Source organism: Amphibalanus amphitrite, unplaced genomic scaffold, assembly GCF_019059575.1.
Source record: "Amphibalanus amphitrite isolate SeventyFive unplaced genomic scaffold, NRLGWU_Aamphi_draft 000646F_arrow, whole genome shotgun sequence".
NCBI lineage: Eukaryota > Metazoa > Arthropoda > Thecostraca > Balanomorpha > Balanidae > Amphibalanus > Amphibalanus amphitrite.
The window spans coordinates 261717-286105 of NW_024882140.1; the positions used below are offsets into that span (position 1 = coordinate 261717).

General features: G+C 54.8%; 1 protein-coding gene across 4 annotated transcripts in view; it reads left to right on the forward strand.

Moving 5' to 3' along the window:
- Positions 1–24389, forward strand: part of LOC122363900 (tyrosine-protein phosphatase non-receptor type 14-like) — a 56545-nt gene that overhangs the window by 30725 nt on the left and 1431 nt on the right. For 2 of the 4 annotated variants that reach the window (XM_043333716.1, XM_043333713.1), the window contains 13 exons: positions 402–577; positions 1545–1713; positions 2875–3033; positions 3340–3561; positions 4168–4305; positions 4683–4933; positions 5796–5946; positions 6356–6492; positions 7568–7733; positions 17674–17802; positions 20991–21758; positions 22640–22764; positions 23522–23615. In XM_043333716.1, the coding sequence (XP_043189651.1) occupies positions 402–577; positions 1545–1713; positions 2875–3033; positions 3340–3561; positions 4168–4305; positions 4683–4933; positions 5796–5946; positions 6356–6492; positions 7568–7733; positions 17674–17802; positions 20991–21758; positions 22640–22764; positions 23522–23615 (2685 nt within the window). The remainder of the gene's footprint in view (positions 1–401; positions 578–1544; positions 1714–2874; positions 3034–3339; positions 3562–4167; positions 4306–4682; positions 4934–5795; positions 5947–6355; positions 6493–7567; positions 7734–17673; positions 17803–20990; positions 21759–22639; positions 22765–23521; positions 23616–24389) is intronic. The other 2 variants (XM_043333717.1, XM_043333715.1) reach the window with 1 other exon arrangement.

Consider the following 24389-nt stretch of genomic DNA (forward strand, 5'->3'; position numbering starts at 1 on the left):
CCTTTTACAAACGACCGCCGCGTGCCGTAACGCGTGCAGGCTGTATGCGACGTGTAGACGATGCCTCACGTAATGTATGCAGAATATGTTATGTAACGTATGTTGATGTCGGCTGAACCATCGTACGTATTGCCATATAAGCGTGCAGATGTCCCGCGTATTTTGCTGAATATAATCGTTGATGGCTTATTTTTGTGCTATGCTTGGCTCTGATATTTAAAGTACCTAGATGTAGAATGTCTGTTTTGAGATGCAACAAACAGACTACAAAAGACATACCAAGCAACTGTTCGGGAACAGTTGTCCCTCAATGCCTCCACTATTATCTCAAAGGTGTAGGATGCTCCCTCGCTAATATCAGCTATCATCCACTGACCGCCTCTCCCCGTCTGTGTCCGCAGCCCAAGTTTTTCGGCCTCAAGTACCGGGCGCGCCGGTCTCCGCCGCTGCGCCGGTGGCTCGACCTGGACCGGCCGCTGAAGAAGCAGCTGGACCGATTCGCCGAGTCCAGCAACCTCCACCTGGGCGTCATGTTCTACGTCTCCGACATCTCGGCGCTGCAGGACGAGCTGACGCGGTGAGAGACGATGAGGAGAACTTGACGTTTGGAGGGGGATGGGTGTGCTTGTTAGAAGAAGATCAAACCAGGAGGGCATTATAAATATTTTGTAAGCAGTTACAAAATGTGATAAGCTCATGGTTATAAGCATCTGACCGACGTATTTCATACATCGGTGTGTCGTGACCTGTGCCCAAGGTTTGAACCTCGTTCGGAGTTGGTACAGAGACCGAGGTGGTAAATGAAAACGGCCTGCAACGTGTGCATTCTGCATAGAAGGGTATCCATTCTCTAATTAGCATATGACTCCAGTTCGGTAATAATGCTCTCTCCGTTTGAAGTGTTAGTTTGTTGCAATTTGCGGTCTAATTCTGCTGCGTTCTCATTGCTCATCTGTTTCATCAATACCTCTCCGTCTCCATCGTGGGTCCATGGACCTCAGCTCTGGTTTTATAACAGCCCCGAGCTCCGATTTACTTGCGGTTTGTATCGCCTCACCGCCAATATGAACCACCCGTACTACTCTACGATGGGAAGGTGACCGCGGCGTTACGTCAAACCGTTCCCAGGCTGTGAGGTTCGGCCCGGCCCTCCTCAGCTGTGGTGGTGGCGCCGAGTTATCGCACATTTGTGGCTTCCGTGCTATGATCCCTGCCCCATAATGTTGAGTTACGCGGCTGAGCAAGGCTGAGGGTTTCCGGTGGTGACATACCACTTACTCAATTATTGTAGGCAGATGAACATTGCGTTCGTAATTGCAGTGTGGAGTGTGCAAATGCTCCGTGATCATTCTTACTTATATGCATGGCTGGATGTTACAGTATGCATTATGCCAATGTATGGGTAGGGGACATCTTTTTATGGTACCTCTCGTATCTAGCTTTGCTCTTTGCTCGAAATATGCGTTGCGTTGAGTGAACAATGAACATCCGGAATATCCTGCCGATTGAATGCCTCTGACGGTTTCCTCCTGTGTCTTTCACAGCACTCAGTACTTTCTTCAGCTGAAGAATGACGTTCTCGAGTGCCGTCTGCACTGTAACTACGAGCAGGCAGTGATGCTGGCCAGCTACAGCCTGCAGGCGGAGCTGGGAGACTTTGACGCCGACCGACACTCGGCGCAGTACATCAGGGAACTGGCGCTCTTCCCCAGGGTGAGACTCTGCACAATACACAGTACATGAGGGAGCTGGCGCTCTTCCCCAGGGGATAAGACTCAACGCGTAGAGCTGGCGCTCTTCCCCAGGGTGAGACACGGCCACACGGCCCAGTATGTATCCCGGAGCTCTTCTCCAGGGTAGGACTCGGAGCGTGAAGTAGGCAGTCTTCGACGGATGATATGCCTGAACGGTTGGATTGTTATTCAAGAACGTGATCTATGTTAGGGACATGAGATGGCTATTGTTATCAATTGCTCTGCTTCTGTATTCCTGATTTTCTTGCACACGCAGTGGAATCAAACATGTAGACAGGAAAGGCCAATGCTGGTCTGATATTCTACTATTGTTATTATCGTAATCGGAAGCTCCACGTTTCATTTAATAGATGGAATGTGTGCATAACCTATCTCGGCTAAATCCGTGCTTGTTTGTACTGGATCGCCTTTGTCCTGCCAATCTTATCCACTTTGTGTACGCAGCACGCTGTTTGCTGATTAGATTGCGCTATCGTTCCCCCAAGAAGCCATTTAAGGTTATGACCGTCTAACCTTTGAGCTAAGCTTTCTTTCCCGATTGGTGAAGCACACTGGTTGATCGGTACAGGCTAGCGACACAGCCAGGACAGCCTGGAGGGCTGGATAGCATTGGGTTTATTACAACAGACAGAAGAGTAGAGCAGGCATGGTTCCTTCTCGACGGTCGGGCGATGCCATTGGTACAGCGTCAAGCTGTCGGACCGCTATGTCGGTGTCTGGAGAGAATAATGATGTTTGTGTTTAGTCTGTCATTAGCGTGTGGTATTCCAGCAACGTGTGTTGGTAGCTCACGTGTCGAATGCCTCACGTCATCATATCGTGTTGTTCACCTGAGTGTTATGACACCGTGTCTGTCTAATTGCCTGGCATTGGCCGTCTGCCGACTGACTCGCCGTATGTCAAATCACTCTGTTAACACCCGACTGTAACGTCAGTTTTGACACAGTCAATCGTTATTTGACGATATTGCTCTGACTAGATTACCAGAGCTTACATCTTTGTGACCATCCCTGACCTCATCTGACCTTATCTAACCCTTCTTCTGACCTCATCTGACTTTATCTGACCCTTTTTCTGACCTCATCTGACCCCCTATCTGACCCTTTCTGCCCCGTTGCAGCACATGGTGTTGGACGAGGAGCGTCGTGAGACTCTGACAGAGGCGGCGCTCCAGTCGCACTCGACTCTGCGCGGCTTCACCCAGCAGGCCGCAGAGGATTACTACATCATCGAGGCGCAGCAGCTCGAGGGATACGGGCAGGAGCACTTTGTCTGCCGGGTGAGACAAGGGTTATGCAGAGGGTTGGCGAGGAGAGAAGGATTCTGTCTTGGCACGCGGTGATTTTTCTCTTCCCCGTCTCTGGGTGTCTCATTCTCTTCTTTTGGTCAGCATCAGTGTTTGATCTGGTCTGTCAGCTTAGATGTGACCTGACCCGCATTTTGATTTTTGAACCGTAATCGGACGTATGACTTGACCCAAATGTACCCATGACCTGTCATGTTCCTGGCCGCTTACTCTCCATGTGGCCTGACCCGTAGTCTGACCCATGCCATGTGACATGACCTGTGACCCGATGCCCGTCAGGACGACAGCGGCAACGGTGTGCTGGTGGGCGCCTCGCTGACCGGTATCGTGGTCCGACTGGGCGGTAACCAGCCGCCCACCTTCTACCGCTGGGCCGATATCACCAACCTGCACAACCACAAACGGAACTTCGGCATCGAGCTGACTGAGAACCGGGCGGCCAACTTTGTGATGGACGACAAGGAGCTGGCGAAATATGTGTGGAAGGTCTGCGTACAACAGGTGAGAGAGGGAGGGAGGGAGGCAGGGGTAGAGAGAGAGGGTAGAGATATTTTGGGGATGAGCGATACTGGTGACAGAAAGAATGATGAGAGGGTTTAGGTACGCGGTGGTTATATTGGACGGAAGCTGGTCAACCGGAGGTGTTGTTTTTTGAGTCAGCTGTTTGTAATGGCTCGGGCGATGAGGAATGTGCTACACAGCTCCAGTTTACGCTGTAAATCAGACCTGAGGCAGCTGTCGCCGCCGTGTTGGGCCCGTGTTTTGTGTGCTGACGTCACCAAACGGTTCGTGGAGCTAGTCCTGAGTGTGGTCCGACCAGCCAGCAGGTGGATTAGTCACTTGCATGAATATGTAGCGCCTCTGGAATGCATGGGAACGTTCTGTGTAGGCTGCTTTCCAAGGGTGTACCGCAACTGCTGTCTGGAGTTTGTTCCACCATGCAATATGCATCGTTCATTTATCATTTACCGAACAATGAACAGCTTGGAGTAAACATTGGAATTTAGTGTAGTAGAACAGACTATGATAATGGCCGCATCGACTGAATTGACCACTCCTATTCTGAACTGAACTGATCACTGACCTGACTACTCCCTCCCCGCGCAGCACAAGTTTTTCGACACGAACCAAGCGCTCCTGTCGGGAAAGCCTACCATGTCACGACTGCCTCCGCCCGACATACAGGCGTCGACCGTTCCGCGGATGGTGGCGCCCGAGAGGGACCGGGCCAGTCCCTTCGGACAGGTGAGCCACCAAATTGGGATCTGGCGAGACGGTGGATGGTAGTGGCCTGAGTGGTGATTTGGGCTTTCCTTTTCCTTCTTATTTCTAAAGCTTATTCTGTTATGCAGGTGTCATAATTTTCGGACGGGATGTGGACTATGCGGCGCCGCCGATTGATGAGAGCAGGCTTGCATTGATCCCTGTCGACTCCTCCCTATTTATGTGGTGTCACGTTGTATCTGAATTTAAATTATCTGTGTTTAGTGTGATATTACGCATTTTCTGTTCACCGTGTATGACGTGACACCCTGAGTATCCAGCTTTCTCCCGAGCTGTCGCTGTGTCCCAGCCGACCCCGAGTCTCTCCATTTGTGACGTCCGGCCGGTTCTGGTTTCAGGACCCCACCTACCACTCGGAGCCGAGCTACCGGGCTGAGCAGAGTACCAGCAGCGCTCACTACGGGCTGATCACCAGCTACAGTCAGCCGCACACGGAGAGCAGCTGGAGCCTAGGCCAGCAGCAGCAGCAGAAACAGCAACAACAGCAGCAGCAGCAGCAACAGCAGCAGCAACAACAACAACAGCAACAGCAGCAGCAGCAACAGCAACAGCAGCAGCAGCAACAGCAGCAACAATTGTCTCAGGCCAGGTCAGTTTCTGATGAAATAAAGTTGCTCAATAGTTGTTGGTTTTGTTAATATGGTTAATTTTATGTTAACTTGTCGGTTTAGTCCCACCCGAAGGACGAACACAATTCAATATGCTCTGCGTTGAACAACAGGCCAAGCACAGGCGTTGTTTTTCTTTGTTGAAGGTATCCTCGGAAACGGCGCACGTGCCATTAGTTTCAGCCCGTCCATTTTTGCGGCCTTGTTTTGCAATGCGTCTTTTTGCCGGTCTTTTTTCAAGCGACTCGTGGGAAAGGCGTCCGCCTTGAGCGAAGTACCCAAATATTGATTCAAAGTGGATAATATAAGCCTTTTGTCGGCGTTTTCTGTTTGTTGGCTGATCATAGGCACACGATTTGAGCCTCGATGGACTCAGATAAGGCCGACGCAGATGATAATCTGACTGAAAGGTGGGTAGCTCGCTACTCAGCGGTGACGAGGGCTGTCCTGGCTGTCCCAGCGTTGACTGTTTCAGTCGGAGGGCCATGAGGCATGATACCATGTTTTTGGACTTGGAGTGCCGGCGATGTCAGTGCTATGTGAGAGCGGCGGAGTCGGGTTATGGAGCATCATATAGACATGTTCAGAGTGTGTGGACGAATTTGGACTAATCGGCCGTTCGGTTTCGTTAACTTGGCTAGGGTTCGTTTCGTTAACAACATGGCCCGAGGTTGTGTGACTGTTGTCATGGGAGGCTAGGGTTCGATGGAGACCTGTTCGACTGTCTTGTATTTGTCGCAGGTATATTTTTTGTACATTGTATTGGACTAACATACTGTGCTACCGCCCAGCGCCTATATGGCAGTCACTTCTAACCTCTAGTTCCCCGTCTCGCCACCGTAGGGCGCTGCTGCCGCAGTACCGCCAGGCGCCCGACTACGACACGGCCCTGAAACAGATGTACTCGGCGGCGAGCGTGGCCGCGGCGCCGGCTGCCGAGCCGTCCTACATGTACCGGTCACAGCCGGAGATCCAGCACAAAGAGCCGGCGGATGTGAGTGCGGGGGAGAGCGAGAGACGAGATGAGAAACAGAAGGGGTAATGAGAGACTGAAGTAAACACGAGAGGAGCGGTGTTGTAGTGATAGCGAACAATGTAGCGGTGGAACAGTGTCAAATGAATAATATTGGGGCATGTGTGACAGTAGTTCAGCGTGAGATAGAATGCTGAGATGGAGGAATGTTCTGGGGCACGGTAAGAAACCATTATTCAATCCTGGACGGGGATGAGACACTTGTGAACTCGCCTGGCTTGCACCCTGCACTCTTGGAAAAGCAAGCCACTCATAATTGGAGTCATTCCGTTTCAACTTATTGGAGAGAACAAGTAAGGTTCTTTGAACCTGTCCATTTAGTTACTTGGTAAACTATTCCGCCATCTAACGATTTTTCCTTTTCTGCCAGGTGACCGACTTCTCACAGTACAAAAACTATGCCGATCTGTCTCACCTGCCTTCGTTCGGTTACCTTGGTAACGGAGCGGCAGTGCAGGCTCTGCCAGCCGCTGGAGATCTTATCAACTCTAGTGTCCACACGTACAGGTCAGTGAGAGCTGTGTGGGACGGTGGGGGAGCGTTAGATCAGGTCCTCTGTTTGTGATGATACGGGAGACGGTAAAGTAAGTGACGGTATCTGACACCTGTACATTTTTACATAGAGGCTATTCAGTGTAAAGTGGTCTATTTGTCTCAACAATATTCACAGATGTTTGGTTTTAAAATACCTGCACGGCATCAAGGTCATGTGTTTGTCATGTGATTATGCCGGAATCAACCTATCTTATCGGTAGAAGCGTGTAAAGACATTCACTTTAAGTGGTTTGCTGGCTTCAGTGTGGCTAGATGATGTGTGTTTGAGCGTGGACCGCATGTTTCCTCTGACATAGAGAGCAACGATAAAGCGCCTTTGTTTGGCTGATGATTTTGAGACTATGTGAATATAGCGATTGGCTTGTCAATTTTAATAAAATCCACAAAACCTTTCTTCATTGACCCGACATGCTGGATGTCGTAATATCCAAGGCGCTCAGGTATATTGGCTTTCTGAATGCTGAGAATTGCTAATGAAATAAAACATAAACTACGCAAACTAACACTCTTACTTTACAAAACACCCGGCCTAGATTTGTTATTCCAAGAGGCTTGGTAGGAGTGTTGCGTGACAACTTTTTGTAATTAGTTTTAGACTATGAGAACACAGTGAGACACGACCCCGGCTAATAACAGTGTTTCAGTCACGCAGCTGCTTCTCCGGTGTTTAACCTCGGCTTTCGTAAACTTCCAAATTACACCTCTTCCGTGACAAATTATCCGACAAGTGGCAGTTGGTAGGAAGCTCCGAGCCACCTTCACAAACATCACTTTCAATAAGCTGCGTATGATTCTCCGGAATGCTTACTTTAATTTAGGTACCTTATTTAACAAGTTATTTTTGCAAGTTTCATTTGAATTTACATTTAAATACCACGCTGAGATACATGGTACGCTTTCAATCTTACATTGACCGACCTATATTCATGATGTTACTGTGTGGTCCTATATACCATTTGATGTCATTATGTGTGACACGAAGTTGTCCTTCACTCACTAACCCCGCGTCCCGCCGTCTCCGCCGCAGCACGCCTGAGCTGGCCTCTCAGAGTCTCGGCGACGTCACGACCGACCCCGTGATGACGTCAGAGCTGCAGTTGTTCCAGCACCAGCTGTACAAGCCGCCGCCGCCCTACCCGTACAGCAAGCTGGCCAGCTGCTCCACGCCCGACCTGGCCTCGGCTAATGTGCAGGTGGGTCCCGGGCTGCGCTGTATAACGGCGCGCCGGGCGAGTGGAGGGGTGATTCATGGAGCGGGGGAGGTTTAATGGTAGCGCGTTTGATTGGCCTCGTGAGGGACGAAGATGGAAGCAAGAAACAGCGTCACGGTGAATCACCGTTATCTTGAGACGCTAAATAGTCCAGTATCGCATCGTACAGACTGTTCTCTCTGAAGCTTTCACGCATGTAAACAGTGGTGATTGTCTCTTGGATGCTCTCCCTCATATGAAGATTGCGGTGTTTTATGAAGACACCGGTTCCGTTTGACCAAACCGCTCTGGGGTTACATTGGCCGTGAATGCGGTGTGTGCAGTGGGTGGCCTGCTCCGATCTCCGACCTCACTGACCCTACCGGACCACGGCGTGACCTCTGACCCGACCCCAGCCAGTGGTGGCGTGCTGTGCACCGGGGCATTAATGGCGCAGGAGCGAGCTACCGTCTGCCGTGCTGTGCCGGAAACGGGCCGTTTTCTAATGTGGAGCCGCCGCGCCATCACCGGGGAGGGGGGGGGGGGGGGTGCCGGGAGGTGTCGGGGGCGGGGCTCTTCCGTCTGTCTGTGATCAGCTGAGCACAGTGATTGACGGTCTGCGAGGTGTGGAGGCGGCCAGCGGGGCTCCGTATCGGCTCTGGAGGCTGTGAGGGTTATCTGCGGTCCTAGGACAGACCTAACGACACTCCGGTGCTGCCGACATACCGTCAGCCCAGGAGCCGTGTGTGGAGAGTGCCACTCTCCTGCTATCTGTCTCCCGCGCTAGGCGGCTGATTAGATAGCGCCGCCGACCGCAGTGGGTCAGAGCGAACCTCTCACAGTTTATTGTCTTACTTCGACAGAGGTGTTCCTCGTCAGTGCTTCACAATGCCAGGGCTCGAGACGGACAGACGGCGGCCTCCGGAGCCGGCCAAGCGGCATGTGCTTCCTCCGGAGCCGGTGAAACGGTCCGTGGTGCCTCCTGAACCGGCCAAACGACATGTACTGCCTTCTGAACCGACCAGACTGCCGCCCGAGCCAACTAAACGGTCTATGCCGCCTCCTGAGCCAACCAAGCGGTCTGTTGTGCCACCTGAGCCAGTCGAGCGACCTGTGTCGCCTCCTCAGCCGGCTAGAAGGTCTGCATCCCCGGAGGCGACTCGATCCGAGAGGTCTCCTGAGGCAAACCGACCTAAAGAGTCTCCTGAAGCAAGGCGAATTGAAGTGCCTCCTGAAGCGAGCCGACCTGTAGCGGCTCCGGAGGCGAGACGAGCCGAAGTGTCTCGTGAACCGGTCGAGCGGCTCGTACTGTCTCCCGAAACGGCTGAACTGCCTGTGGTGCGTGCGAAGCCGGCCAAGTGTCTTGTGCTGCCACCGCCGCCGCCCAGGCGGTCTCCGTCGCCTCGCAAGTCGAGGAACGCCCCGCCGGTTCCCAAGACAGATGATCACTCGGCGCCGTCTCTTCACCCTGGGCTGGTGAGTTGTCTACTGGTCAGCGGTCTCTGCCAGCCATTCATTTTACAGGTATTTTGCCAGTCAAGTCAGCACACAATTTTTCCTTTGAAATAGTGTATCTGCATTTTATTATGCGAAAGGGCATGACAATATTTTATTTTGCGATTATCAGTCCGAAGGTTTCGGTGCCACACCACGGGTTCGCCATCGATTGTCCGTAATTCAGCGGATATTCACAAAGCCACCGCCCTCGGCTGATCGGCGCTGCCTGCTGCAGTTGACCGTGTCGCTGGTGTCACAGATGCGGGACTTCTCCTACCGACGGCCCCGTGACGCCCCCTCGTGACGCCCCCTCGTGACGCCACGTGACGTTGCCGTGACGCACGGCGGCCAACCTTTGGCCCGTCCTCGCTGCGGGGTATCGGCGGGGGTGGCCGTCAGTTACTGTCAGTGGTGATCGCTGTCATTAGGTGTGGGCGGCAGAATGAGGGACGCCGAGTAGACGGTCCGATAGGGCACCTTTATCAAGTTGATATTCTGAACCAGATATCCTGCAGCCAAGTTAATATCTTGCTCTCACTTATCACGAGCCTGATCACATGTTTTGAGCGGTTTGGGGTTCAAAGTTCAAAGAAGGAGCCATGTATGGCATTCCAAGGTGTTCCTTACCGCTCGAACTCTTCCTCTCGTTTCTATGACAGTATTATACCGCGGCTTGGTAGTAATTTATTCAGGCTGAGTATTAAGTTTGTGCCCGTCGGGTCTTTCTATGCAGACCATCGACCGGAAGCAGCGAATTTCAAGAACATACTTAGCGGACAATTTACGGTTTGCAGTGCACACTTGCAATTAAGAACCCCTTTTAAAACAAGAGCCCGGACCATCCCTGCGCAATGCCCGTCTGTGTCCACCTGTTGCCTTTCGCTCTCGGGCGCAAGAAGTCTCCACCCGTGACGGCGCCGCTACAGCGCGTGTCTTATCCGTGCCGTGAGGCGTACGGCGCCGTCTGAGGCGGCCGGTGGAGCCACAGGGCGGAAAGATCGCTCCAGTGTCCACGGGTGCCTCATAGAGCTGTGCCATAGCTCGGCCGCCCCGTCACGGCGTATTGTGATGTAACCGCCGCGTCAGAAGGGGGCTAGGAAGGGGAGGGGGTGAATGTTCACTGGTCGGTGCGGTTACCGTGCCTTTTGTAGGGTTCCGAGGCATGGGGTCCCTGCGCTGTGGCGTGCCGGCAGTGCAGGCCGACGTATGTAGCGTGGTTCCGTCGGAAGTCAGCGTTTGACTCCGTAGACTCTCCGGAAGCCCAGTGGCCGGTCACGCCTGGTTCCGCCTGAGTTGCTACCAGGAGCTCTGACTGTGTTTCGTTGCATGCTGCGGAGGCCAGGGGATTAATCGGTGAGTAATGGTCAGCATACGGTGCTCGATCGTGCAGCCCGGCAGTATGCAGTTTTACCTCGAACATTCCTACAGCAGCAGCGCTGCCGGAGTCGTGGCCGTACCGTTTTCTCCCATGGTTCCGGTTTGATCTCCCGAACCTGTTTGGTCGCCGGCCTTCGACCTTTGATAAAATCAGTGTTCGTTTGAACGTTGATCTTTATCCCATGACGTTTTTCCTGTTGGGCACGACCAGATTCAACGAGAAAAACTTGAGATATTCAGACTCGGCCGTGTTTCCGTTCGCCCTTTCGCCTGTGTTGGTTGATGGCGGTCGATTGTCTCTCGCCTTTGCTCGCCGTCAGTTTCGCTTCCGTTGGCTCTCGCTCATCGCTCTGAGTTCACCCCATTAGCAGGGCGTCCCGGGGTCTCGCCACCCCTGGCCCGCCGTGTTTCACCGCCCGCTGACTGGCCGTGAGAGGCCCGGCGCCGGGCGCACGCTACCGCTATGTCTGCCGGAAGAGGCGCTCTCGCTGTCCCACGACCGTACCGCTCGCCCACCTCCCACCTCCCACCGCCCACCGCTCGCCCACCGCCCACCGCCACCGCCGCCGCTGCCGCCGGGTGCCGGGTCAGTAGAGCGTCGAGCCTCCGCCGGGCTGCCAGTCGAGTCACCGCGCTCCACGGCAGAGCTGTGGGGTGTCGAAGCTGCCGGAGCTGTGAGCTGCTGGGCTGGGAGCTTCAGTGCGGTGTGGAGAGGGAGCCGGAATTGTGTGAGTATACTGATACAGCCGAAGCGTTGGGCTGGTGAAGTTGGATCGGCTTGATGTTTCTTGTGTTTTAGGTGTTTCTCATTTTACTCATTTTATTTTTCCGCTTTACCTCAGGCTCAACGTTGTAGGCCTCATTGCCAAATGTGGGTGTGGCACGCCAGTAATTCTTAAGTATGTGCTGCTTTCTAATCAACCGCCTGCATCGCTTGCACCGCGCTAGGTATGGCTTCAGCGTATCATATCCGCCCACCAGTCAGCTGTATTCCTGTTTACCTTTATATAGATCGGCTGGTTAGGCGTGCTTCTGTCCAATCGACTGCAGTGCTCCACCAGATCATCCTCATATCAAGCGGCGTGTCTGCCTCCGCCAGGCATCTTCATCGATCCGAGTTCCAGAACTTACTGAGTCTGGGCGGGCAGATGATCACGGTATCGATCGAGTTCGAGTGGCTGGATATACCTTGAATACAGTGTTATGGCCGATCACTCCATCTAGCTCTGGCCTCTAATTGAATGATTTCACTGCCTACATCGGTGGTCTTCTGGCCCACCTGGAAAATTCGTTGCGAATTAAGCCCCGTCGGTCTTGTCTACTTGTGAGTTCAGCCAGCTAAGTTCTTCTTTCCCGTCAGACTCACCGAGACGCCTGTGATGGATCTGTGGTTCGACCACCCCTGATCGGCTGATCGGTCCTCGATTGGGACTTCTGATTGGTCTCCTGTCGTGCCCACGTCCGGTATCCCGATCAGCGATCGCCTCCTTGTGCTCCTTTTTGTGAGCTCACCGCTCGGAGACCTCCGGAGCGAGGTGGGTGATCCGCGGCTATTGTTACGGGTAATTTCATCAGCGGACCGCTCCAGTAACCTTGTTCAAATACCGGCCGACTAACCGACTGGGGAGATGGCCGGCCGGCCGGCTTGTTGTGACGCTTATGTCAATGAGAGGCATGTCATTAGATCTTCATTCATGCACGAATTCCCACGCACAGCTTACTAAAAGTTACGCTTATTTTCACCCTCGGTTCGCATCCTATCCTCGCGTCTGCAATATCTTATGTTTCGCTTATGCCTACTTCTGTACTCGTCTCTCTTTCTGGAGGTCATACTGTGCTCAAACTCGTTCACAGAACATGCCTTTATTGATGACCGGTTGCAGAAGCTTCGCTATGGTTCTTATCTCCCTTCAGCCGAAACATTATATGGAGCTGCCGTGCTATGCTATGCGTGCTCTGATCCGAGCACCCCGCCCTCCCCTTCCACCGTTGGTGGCGGCAGCGTGAGCGGTCCTGTTTAAATGCGCCATCAGGCCGGTCGGATCCGGTGTGGGCCGACCCGTGCCGAACACAGCCGCCGAACACGGGCTATTTGCGCCCCGGATTAGCATGGTCGACATTATAGCCGATGATGACGAATGGCCGGTCGATGCAGTTTCGTGCATCGCAATAATTTGAATGGCTGTCATAACAAGTGTTCATTATCCAGAGAATTTGAGAGGGATTATCTTTCAGGATATTGGTGCTACGCTTATATCTCATCACAATGTAGAAGTTCTGTGATGTATGGCCCTCAGAATAATATTTTTTCTTAGGTGTAAAGAAGTCTTAACGATGTCTTCCGTCCTGCCTCTGAAGCAACAGTTCTCTTGTGCCTCGGGAGAGAAGCCCATCGTCACAGTCATAGCTATGCCTCGCCAGCTCTGTATGGGCGATATTCCCCCTCCCTCCGTCGTGCCGCGCCGACCGGCCATTCCTTCCTGGTGTGACGTCATACTACCTGTCTGTGACGTCACGGAGTCTGAAGAGCTGACTCAGAGCCCGCCGGTCCCTCAAGGTCTGTTTGGTGGCTCTCAGCGTGGAGAAGGCGGGGTCGACCCTGTGTGGCACGGGCGGCTATTGTCCCGTGATGTGCTCTCTCTCTCTCTCTCTCTCTCTCTCTCTCTCTCTCTCTCTCTCTCTCTCTCTCTCTCTCTCTCTCTCTCTCTCTCTCTCTCTCTCTCTCTCTCTCTCTCTCTCTCTCTCTCTTTCTCTTTCTCTCTCTCTCTCTCTCTCCCCCCCTCTCTCTCTCTCTCTCTCTCTCTCTCGCTCTCGCTCTCTTCCTCTCTTTGTTTCGTCTGTCTCATTTCTCTCCTTAGTTGGATATAGGAGTCATCTTGTCGTTTCCATTGTATTCTGCGTCTAGCTCTTCTTGTATGCACCATTTCATCAGATCGTTTCTCGAACGCATGAAAGTTACACCGGCTGCACTGTGGCTATGTGTCACATCACATGCAAGAGGTATGGCCAGCTCTGGCGTGGCACCAATCCAATGTGACCTTTCCCTGACAACGGCACAGAACCACAGCCTTTCCCGATAGCTGGCTTGTCTAAGCTCACTGCTTTATCAAAGCGGGATCAGACGTTACCTTAATGGCCTTGTTAAAGTGGCGCCACAATTTGCAACTGCCTTGTTTGTGCTTGCGCGATAAAGTAATCATTTAGATATAGCTGTTTTCGAACTTGAGTGTTATATATATTTTAAACAAATGAAACTAGATTGAACAGCGTGTGAGAGCGACTGTGCCTGCTTTGTTTTTACGATTTTGCCAGTCGTCGTTATTAGGAATTAAGATTGATAACCATTTCTTTTGAAGGCCACTTGCTCTGCCACCTATCTTGCCAGAGCTTTAGCCCAGTCGAGCGCTGTACATAGCTCGCACTGAGTCGTGCTGTAACTGAATGCAAGCCGGCCTGTTCCGGCTGGGGAACATTCTGTTCGTGAATCGCTGCAGCCCCATCCCGCTAGTTTGCACACTAGCGGGGTCGTCTCTGACTCATACAAAAGGTCTCCCCATGGCTGGGGGGATGACAGGTGACACCCGATGACACCCACGGCTGGAGGGTGTCATTGTCACCTCTGACACCTGAATCATGCCACCACCGCCACGTTGACAATTACAGGTCTACCTGCAGGCATGGCGGATGGTGAGGCATGGATGGGACGCTGCAGAATCTGAGCTGTCGTTTAGATGGCAATCTCTGTTGGGAAGAAAGACACTTGGGTTTGGACTTGGAAAGACTGGGCGATGATTCATTGATTATCGAATCATCTCGCCTGTTTAAGAGCGTGTTTTGGAGCAGTGCAACTTCCGATACTCTGGACGCGGCGCAGTCTGTAATCTCCGATATTTCTTTTTCTGACTGTTCTGCGCTCACCACCACCACGCTGCATTCACGCACCTGGCGCGTGTTGGTGACCGCAACGTCTGCTTCTCCGCTGTCGGCGTCGTGAGACCGCAGTCACCAGGTGTGGTATGCTCGTGGTCGTGGTCCTACGCCGTGGTCCCAGCTCATGGTCCGCGGCGTGCCCTCTGGTCTGTGGTCCCTGGTCTCCGGTCGTGCCGTTTAGCCATGGTCTGCGGTCAGGTCGGGGTACGATGAGGTCCGATCGACCTGCGTGTCTCACGTCTCACGGACGAGCTGAGGGAAATGTCAGGCGGGCTGGCATATTAGGACATGTGTGGCATGGCACCTCCGTACCGGACGGCGTGGTCGATGATTCGGTCCGTGGAAAATCACGAAGTGGAAAGTCACGGCGTGAGCGTCCAGGATTGGTGATGTAACGCAGTTAGCTGACCTTTCTCGGGGTTTCTGCATACAGTGGGCTCTATCTATTTATGAGTTTGTGATTCTTAGTCACACGGGTCCGTGAATTACTGATCAATTTCCCACTACCGACTGAAGCTGCATAGTGTCGTTTGTTATCTATTGCATACCTCACACATGCCGCTCCGTTTGTCTGTGCCTTGGTATGTTGGTGTGTCACCAGTCGTGACACTGATTCACGCGTGAGTGGCACGGTCAGGAGAACTCCAAACCGACGCTATCGGTTATCATGCGTCATATGCCGCCCACAACCGTCAAACCACTGAGGCGACGGGGGATAGAGAGATGGATGAATGGAGAGAGAGCGGGGGCGCAGCGCTTCTTTTGGTCAGTCACCTTGCGTGTAACCTCGACTGGCGGCGCGCCCTGCTGGCTAAACAGCGCCTCAGCAGCGGCGGCGGCGCTGGTGGCGGCGGCGCAGACCGGTCACGAGACGGACCGGCCGACCGGCCGGCGCGGCTGACTGGACGCTGCCCTCAGTCGAGTCGGTGGGCCGCGCTGGCGCGGGCCGTGTGAACAGAGAGCTGTGTGGAGAGTCGTGCTGTGGAGGTTGGGAGATCCTGACGAACTGTCGCACCCTGGAGTCTGATAGAGTCTGAGAGAAGTCTGAGAGAAGTCTGAGGACGTCTGTCATGGTGGCGAGCAGTCTTCTGGAGACGCGCGAGTACCATGGTGCGGAAACGGGCTCGCCGCCACCACCGCTGGCCGCTCTCCGCAGGGTAAGAACTGCTCGACCTGCTCGAGCTGCTGTCAGAGGCGGTGACTACGCCGCCATGGTTTATCGTAGTACAACAGCGTAATTGTGTCGTGCGAGGTGCAGGTGTGTGTGCGTTATCTTGTTTGAACAGTGAGTTACGCTCGTGCTCAGGCGGCCGCGTGTTTCAGGGGTGAATTGGTGCACTGTGCACTATCTCACTACAAAGTGTCGCAGTGCGAGCCGTGGTGAGCGGGTGCCTCAGTGCAGGGCTTCTCGGCTCAGTAGTGCCGCTGCGCTGGTGTCTGGTGAGCGCTCTCGACACTCTCGCGTGTTCCCTGTGCCTCGCGGTGTCTCGTGAGCGTTGACACTCCCACCTGCGTGTTTCCTCTTTGTATTCATCCCAGGATATAGACTAGTCTTTATCCCAGGATAGAGACTAGCGTCAGCACTGTGGTTTCCCAGTCTGCCCTCCATCCGTGTCTGGCGACGGCGGCGTGCGGTTTTCCGCGTACAGTCTCTCAGTCACGCAGCCTCCAGGTCGAGTCATCGTCTCCTTACGCAACGTGGGTCTCTGAGCTGCTGCGGATTTCTGATCCGGGCTTATGCCTGTTCGCTCCATTTCGTTTCCTCTTTGTTGTTCCTGCCGCTACCTCCAGCAGTGCTCAGTAGGTAGATCGTACGTGCGTCATAGCGAAAAACGGACGTGTTTCTGGCTTTACGCAACGCCTGGATTTGCCGGCGCGGTGCAAAGTTGCCGGACAGGTAGTCGCCGGGCCGGTATGTTGTCCGGTTCTTTTCGCTATCTGGTGTCGATCGCGCTATTTATTAAGCGGAAAACAGGTTCTCTGTGGGTCTTCCGTCGCTGAATGTGAGTGACGGCCGCCGGCCAACGGGCCGTCGATTGCGCAACGGCGACTCGGCGACTGTTTTCCTCGGTTTGTCGACTCTGAGACTGACGCCGAGACTGGCTCTTTCTTGACCTTTTCAATATATCAAAGTAGTGTTTTCTCCTATGCTCTGATCGGCTTTGGTGGCTGCTGTAGCGGCGGAGTGGTCGGCCGGCACCCGTTGCCTGGTTTGTCGGACCGGCAGCGTTCGTGACGGCTGAGCTGATTCCTGAGCCACCCGTCCGTCTAACGGACGGCCGCTACTGAAGGCGAACGCTGAGAATATTCCCGCGGACGCTCCCTACTGTCCGTCCGCCGACCGCGTACGTCTGACCCCGGGCGGCTGGCCGGGCGGTGTGCTCACCGCTCACCCAGGGTCGGCGGGGCGGATTCGGGCGGACCGCCACCCGGTAAGGTGCGCCGCCCGACAGTCTGGGCGGACCGCCGCCGCCGCCGCCCGGCTGCACCCACACACACATACACGGAGAGCTGGGCACGGAACACACCCGTGCAGCGGTGGTCGGGTCAGGGACAGTCTGGCCGCTCCGCCCCGAGTCTGCGGCCATCTGTCCGCCTCCGCTGCCTGTTGCCACCGCCAGTCACCACTATAGGGATATTGGCTGACCATGTCACCTCCTTAGACGTCATATCTTCCAACGCCGCCGTGCAGAGCGGCCTCTGTCCTCGGGACTCTCCCTAGCCACTCCTTGCGTGCGCGCTGGCATGACAGCGGGTGTGTCCGTCGTCCGGCGGTTAGAGGTAGCCGCTGCGGTGACCCCGGTACTGAAGAGGTGCGGTCCCAGTCTCTGCAGGGCCGTCCAGGGTGTGGTAGGGTACACATACTGTGGTCCCTGGCCCTGGTCATGGGTGGGACATACCGCGGCAGTCGGAGCTGGCATGCTCCGATGCACAGCTGAGGGAAACGAAAAAAAGCGCTGAGGCGGATGCGACATACCGAAAAACTATGGCACGGCGATAATCACACCTTGTGGTGAGAACTGTTTGTCTAATTGTCTCCAAGAAGGCGGAACCTCCGCCTGACAGCCTTCTTGCACACTATTACCCTCTTACCCTATAAATAAGATATGTTATTTTTACACCCTTCTTTCCCTCACAGGTGAGCCGCTCCAGTCCCGACCTGGTGTCGCGGAAGAACCGTCTGAACCAGCCGCGGGCCGCGGCCGGTCTCAGCAGGGAGACGCACCGCACCTACGAGAACCTCGCCGACACCGTCGCCTTCTCACCGGTGAGTGCGGGGGAGAAGCGTGGTGGGGTTGGCGCTTCTTACCTGTGAGTAGCGCGGGAAGGTTGGCCGGCTCGTTGTCTCACCTACGAAAGCTGGCTGTATTGGGTTTATTCGGGTTTGTTCGGGTAGAGATCGGAGGTTGGTAATATGTTTTTGGTTGAATGGACTGCATGAGGTTCGGAGGCTGCGTGAGGGAAGAATTGAAGACCCGGGTTGATCGACAAGACGTTGGGGAATGGTAGGGGTTCCAGCTGAACTTCAAGCGTCCTGGATATTCAGCGGTATATGTGCTGAACACTCACAACAGGGTGTTTATTGAAGACTGTCGAGAAAGACGGTGCGAAAGTGATTCGGGGCTATATTCTCACGAAAACAGCGTCTTTGGGTGAGGTGACAGCCCGATGAGGTATAACACGCGACAAGCGAATAACATGACATGGCGGCGGCGGGGAGGCGGACGGCAACGCGTGTGTCGCCAGACAGACCAGGCAGAAATGGGACACAACGTTATCGCGGGCGCGCGTCCCCTAGCCTAAGTCACGTGACCGCGACGGACGTCTTGACTGCGCAGCGGCCGCGCGCTGGTTCATTGCCCCTAGAGGGCCAAACAGAGAAGTCATGGTACCACAAAATTTTTCGCTCGTATACGATTGGAAAAAGCTCCTAGCTGCGCTAAACGCCGATTTTCCAATGCTCCTACGCGCTAGCAAAGACGGTGCGAAAGTGATTCGGGGCTATATTCTCACGAAAACAGCGTCTTTGGGTGAGGTGACACGCCCACAAACCCCTGTCGAGAAGTCTCCCACGGTCAATGTGTGGATTATGCGTTGACTCTGAGAGAATCACATATGTGGATTGATACGTTGATTCGGGGGACATTTGGCCTCTAATATCAGATGTGAATCACGACCACAGTATCTGACTATGGACAAATGACAGAGCTGACTCACACCATGTGATAGTCCCGGCCCTGACAGCCCCGCCCCCTCTGGTGCCGCTGCCTTGCCCCTACCGGACACAGTCTGACTGACCTTTGCCGAGCGGGGCCACCGACTAACGGGCACGTGGCAGGCGGGAACGGCGGAGCTCGTCCTAAAATCTGTCACACTGCTGGGCCGGTCAGGTGGATGACCGAAATTCTACAGATCGTGGTCGGTGATAATCATCTGATTAACTGGTGATGCAGGATTGAATTCCGTGCCCACTTTCTCAACGAATCGCGCCTCGAAACGGCTGTTGTTATTGGAGTGCCCTTCGAAAACCATTCTCAATGAATCGGTTTATTTTGGGTGCGCGGCAGCTCAGCGCCCGACACCAGTGCCCGGACTGGTTTGTTTGTGATTACCGTTTCGCGTGGCGGCGCCGGGCCGATACAGGGGAGATAGGCGCCGAGCCGGCGCGGTGTCGGACCGGCCGGCCTGTCACCGGTCGGCACCCAGCGCCGTGCACCGGTAACCGCTCTGGATACCGAGCGAAGGACGACCGGCGGCGGCAGGGGCGGTGTCGGAGACAGGCCGACCGGTCTGTCCCGCCGGCACACCGGCGCATGGAGACTCCGGCGGCTGACTGGCCTTGGCTACCTGCGGCTCGAAGCCTGTGTTGGTCCGGGGGCTGACATCGGATAGCGTGCCGCGTGCCGCCCCGTCCGCCAGAGAGGGGGGGGGGGCACGCGTGACTCCCGGTCAGGTCACGTGCCGGGACGGAACCAAAACAGGCCGCGCGCGCTCGTGACACCGCCCCCTCCCCCCGGCCCGACCCCGACACCGCCGTCACCGTCACCGACTCTGGAATAGTTGGCATTGGAGAATGCGGGGCGCTGTGGCGTGAGGAAATGAAAAATGTTGGCATGACGGAGGCGTTCGGTAGACAGGGATATACGTGTAGAGCGGCCAAGTGGTGAAGGCACCATGCCAGTGGCTGGTTTGAAACGCTGATGTGGGTGGGAACTGCTGCAGAATCTACTGCGCAGCATAAAATTGCAAGCCTGCGTATTGACATTGTGTCACACAAATGATACATATTGACATTGGCAGCGTGCAGCAATGACGAATTTCCTCCCGGCGCGCGCCGCACTTTGAGTGGCGTAGCGCCGTGCTTAGAATGTCGTGCTGTGCCGTGGTCCATTTCGACAATGTCAACTGACCGACTAGCGTACCCGAGTTCCCTGGATGACCAGTGGCATAGCAACAGATCCCAGCCGCACCTGAGTCATGAGTCATGGAGTCGATGAGTCGATGAGTTCGGACAGCGCCAGCTCATCCCGCCGCCGGCACCTCAGCGGAAGCACTGACGTTACCAGACATGAGGTGATGTCAGAATGGGAATTAGCGAGAGTTATTCCGTCACCTCTCTGGAGTTTTGCCGTCGTGAATTTACGACTACGCCGCACACAGCGTATGCACGGCTGACTCAGTGATTTGTGGAATGGTATGCCGAACCGTGACTCAGACGCCGGGTTTGTTGTGGCTGCGGGCGACTGGCCTGTGGCCGAACGAAGTTTGGCGAGGATTCGCTCAATGTATTGACGCCCTTAGTGCGGGTCTCCACATGTCAGTGACACACTGTGACACGCGGGTGACACACGGAGCAACACAACACGTCGGATATCGATCGATGCATGGGATGTCATCGATCGTCAGGCCCGGACCTCCCGAGGCGCGAGGGGCTCCCAGTTGTCTTGTGTCCCCAGTTGGTAGTTGCTTCCGCCCTACCTGTTGTAGACTTTGTGTTGCTTTACATACGAGCGCATTGTCTAACGCGTAAGTTCGTAGGTTGAAGCTTAGCTGTGCAGTACTGAACACGATACTGTAATATTGTATTGAAATTGATAGCTGAGTGACTGGTATGCTGTAGTGAAAAGATTGCATTTATCTGACATGCGTCCTGAACCGCGTGCTACCTGTATCTTGACATGTCTCCTGAGCGGCCATGTTTGTCATGTTTCTTGTGCTGTTGTCTGTGCAATGGCACCTGGCCCGTGTAGTCGGCTGTGCCCACTACCCAGACCTGTACCCTGACATGTGCCGTGACGATTGACATGGCCCATGGCACGGTCCTTACCCCCGACCAGTATACTAGCGTGTGTGCGTACCTGTCCCATATCTGTACCCTGACCTGTATCATAACCTATGCGCTGACCAGCACCCTGAGCCGCTCTCTGACCTATCCATGTCTCCGTGTGTCGGCAGCAGGCGGCGTTCAGCTCGGAGGAGCTGGACCGCGTCTACCCGGTGGGCCCGGCCTCGGTATCTGCCCTGTTCGTCACCCAGTCGGCCGTGGTACCGGAGATCGCCCGCAGTCAGCCGGCAGAGTCTCCGGCCGCGCCGCCGTCCGGCCCCCAGCCGCCGGCCGTCTCTGCCGCCGGTCCGGGCCCCTCCCCGGCGGCCGCGCTGCTCACACCGCCCGGGGTCGACCCGCAGGGCCCCGGCTCGCCCAGCCACTTCCTCAGCGGCAACCGGGTCAGCTCGGTGGGACCGACACCGGCCGCCGCCGCACCGGAGGAGCCGATCTACGAGAACGTCGAGTTCATCCAGCGCGGCCGGGCGTACACGGGCTGCTCGGGAGGCACGCCGGCCGAGGCGTCTCTTCCCACCGAGTCGCGGTGGGCGCGCGGAGTGGCCCCGCCCAGAGACATCCCCATCCCGGCAGCGGCCATGCAGGAGATCGGAGTCGGGGTGGGGACACCCACCCACGCGCCGACGGCCTCCAACTCGTCCACGCTGGAGAAGCGGCGTAGGAAGCGGTGGGGCGGCGGCAGCGGCGGCGAGGGGACCCCGCCGGAACAGGTCAAGTCGAACACACTGCGGAAGATTAAGGAGACGTTCACTCGCTCGCGGGAGACGCCGCGGCTGCGGGGCTCCGGCGGCTCCGGATCCGGCTCCGGCTCGGAGCTGAGCCACCGCACTCCTGATGTGGTGGTGAAGAGGGAATCGACGGCCATCCCCCGGGAACAGCGGGTGAGTAGCTGAGCGTTTCGTACCACCATACTGCCGTGTGCGGCTACGCGGCACACGGCTACCTTTGCAACTCTTGCAATCGTGTACCATCGTGCACGCTGTCCACGTGTAGTGTGTACCGTTGTGCTCGCTGGTACCGCAACAGTCAGTGTACATATATGTACCTGGTGTCCCTGCCGTTTGCAGACGGCTAGACCCTGCCAGATACCGATGCATCACATGCTAAACACGGCATTGTCCTGGTAGGGACCTACTCTGTCCCTCCCCGCCCCACTGTTACCGCTCAGTGCGGCTTAGCGATCACCTACGCTGTGGCGGACGACAGTAGAGGCTATCGATTTGTCCATCGATGTGGTCTGACCTGGTGCCCGCTGGTGTCCCACGGGATGCATAAACTTTGTCCCGGGCCAGTCACGAAGATGAGGCAAATTCATCATTGACCTGCTATTGAATTGCTGTCACGGCGACACAAACACTTAAATTCGGTGAAATGGTGATAGATGGGTGAGGTGGTCCGAATAACATAACGTCAGGCCAAAGGATCACGAGTCTATGCAATTCATTTGGAGCTGACGTGACCCTCTGGTTCGGCTGATCGGATACTCAGACTGATGCCAATCGTCTGCCCCAACACGGGCGTGCCGTTATTCGCCTGCTGTTTGAGGAATGTTGGCAGCGCTGGTGTTTAACGGTCATAGCTCGTTGGATCAGTCGTATTGACTGACATTTAACGGTCAAACGAAAGTTGGTATTGTTACTTGAATAATAAGTGTGTTGCCATTGCTCCTCCGATTAAGTTATCTATTTTCCACTGGTTTCCAGACCAGCGAGTACCTTGCCTGACCTGTTTCTGACCTGGCCCTTGTTTCGACTTGTTTCAGTGTCAAGCGATCGAGGCCCGTATCAGTGACCCGGGCTTTTTCCGCGAGTTTGAGGCCGTCGTGAAGAAGCGAGAGACGGCCGACTTCACCACCGCGCGGCGGCCAGAGAACGAGAACAAAAACAGGTGCGTCTGCTTACTAGTTAGTGTTTTATTGTCTTAGCTGCCTATGTGGGCACAGGGAGTATCAGAATTAAAACAGAGGGAGGTGGGAAGGGGACGGCAGAGGGAAAGGAACCTTTGTAGGGGGTGTTTTGGAGTGCTTGAAGGCCGTGAGCATCCTATCGTGTGCTCTGTGCTGTACGTATAAATGGTTCTCCCTATGGGTAAGCCTGGTGAGCTCACGTTCACTCTCCGCCGCCGCCGTTGTCACCGGCTGGAATCTCGTCAGTGGTTGCATTTTCCTGAATTGGCTCCACTCTATATCACAGTAGACTGTTGGGGCTGGGATTGAGTAGATATCACCCCGGAAACCGGCCGGCCTGCGCAGTCCGCATACCGGGCCGTGTCGTACACTCACCGGTGGAACTTGTATGTGTGAGGTGGTGCTGGGTGCGCCAGACGCGGCTGGCATGGGCGCGACGTGAGAGCATGACGTGTTGCTCAGCCGAAAGACAGTTGCTTGGCTCGGGTCGGGTCGGAATGTTAAAGTTGATGCGGGTTACTTGTGGAAGGTGTGAGGTAGATGTAGATAATCTGGACGGAAAGGTGTCAAGTCCGGAAAGGTGTCGAGGCACGTGAGTCACGCTTCCTATCCGTGCCCTGAATGCGGCTCGATGTCTTGCCGACTAGTCTTACCCAGCGTGTTCAGTGATCTAGTGGCTGGCCGTGACGTTTCCGTCCTCTGACGATCTGCTGACTGTTCCACTACCTCTGCCGACAGATTTAAGGACGTGCTGCCCTACGAGGACAACCGAGTGAGGCTGACGCCGTCTTCAGACAACCCCTACGGCTACATCAACGCGTCACATATCAGCGTGAGTGCGGGACGGGTTTTGATAGTTTACATAGGCGTGTATCGTGGGCGAACTCTGCGTGCGCTGGATGGGACCAGTCCCATGGATGGCCATGGGACTGGATAGGATTCATGCAGTGTCATTTATCTCCCTTTGGATCTCAGTGGGGAGAGCCATGGCTATAACAGTAGGTGATGGAGGCTGTGGGTTGAAATGAAGTCGGTAGGTGCTGTTAACATTTATTGGCGAGTGTGACAGCCTCGGCCGTCGCTGTTGCCAGCCGAAATCGAGGCCATGGGTGACGGGTAGGAGTCTGGCAGCACGGGGTCGTATTTGGCAACCGTAATTGTTTCCAACTCATCGGGCGATCAGCATTTTCTTATCAGATCTGGAAGATGTTATAATCAGATAGAACAAAATATAGTGATTGGACCCAAGAGCACACTGATAACTGGTGCCATTACCTATAACGGATGATTCGAAGTTTTTATTTGCCCTGCATCAATTTAATATGAGAGTTTGACACAACATGCCTGGCGGTACGTTCCAGATAAGGATTAGCTTGACCATAAGTTGATCATTATCAAACTGATCATCGATTAATTAATTATCAGCACATCGCTGCTACGCCCCGCTTAACGATGCCTTAAATCCTCCCGAACGGTAATTTTGCGGCCAATTTAATTATTGCTTTTCGATAGCTCTCCATTTGTCCATATTGTCTCTATAAGCCCACTAACTACGCGGAGGTTCAGCTATAAACCGCTCCCAGTAAGGTCTTCTTCCCGTCGGCGT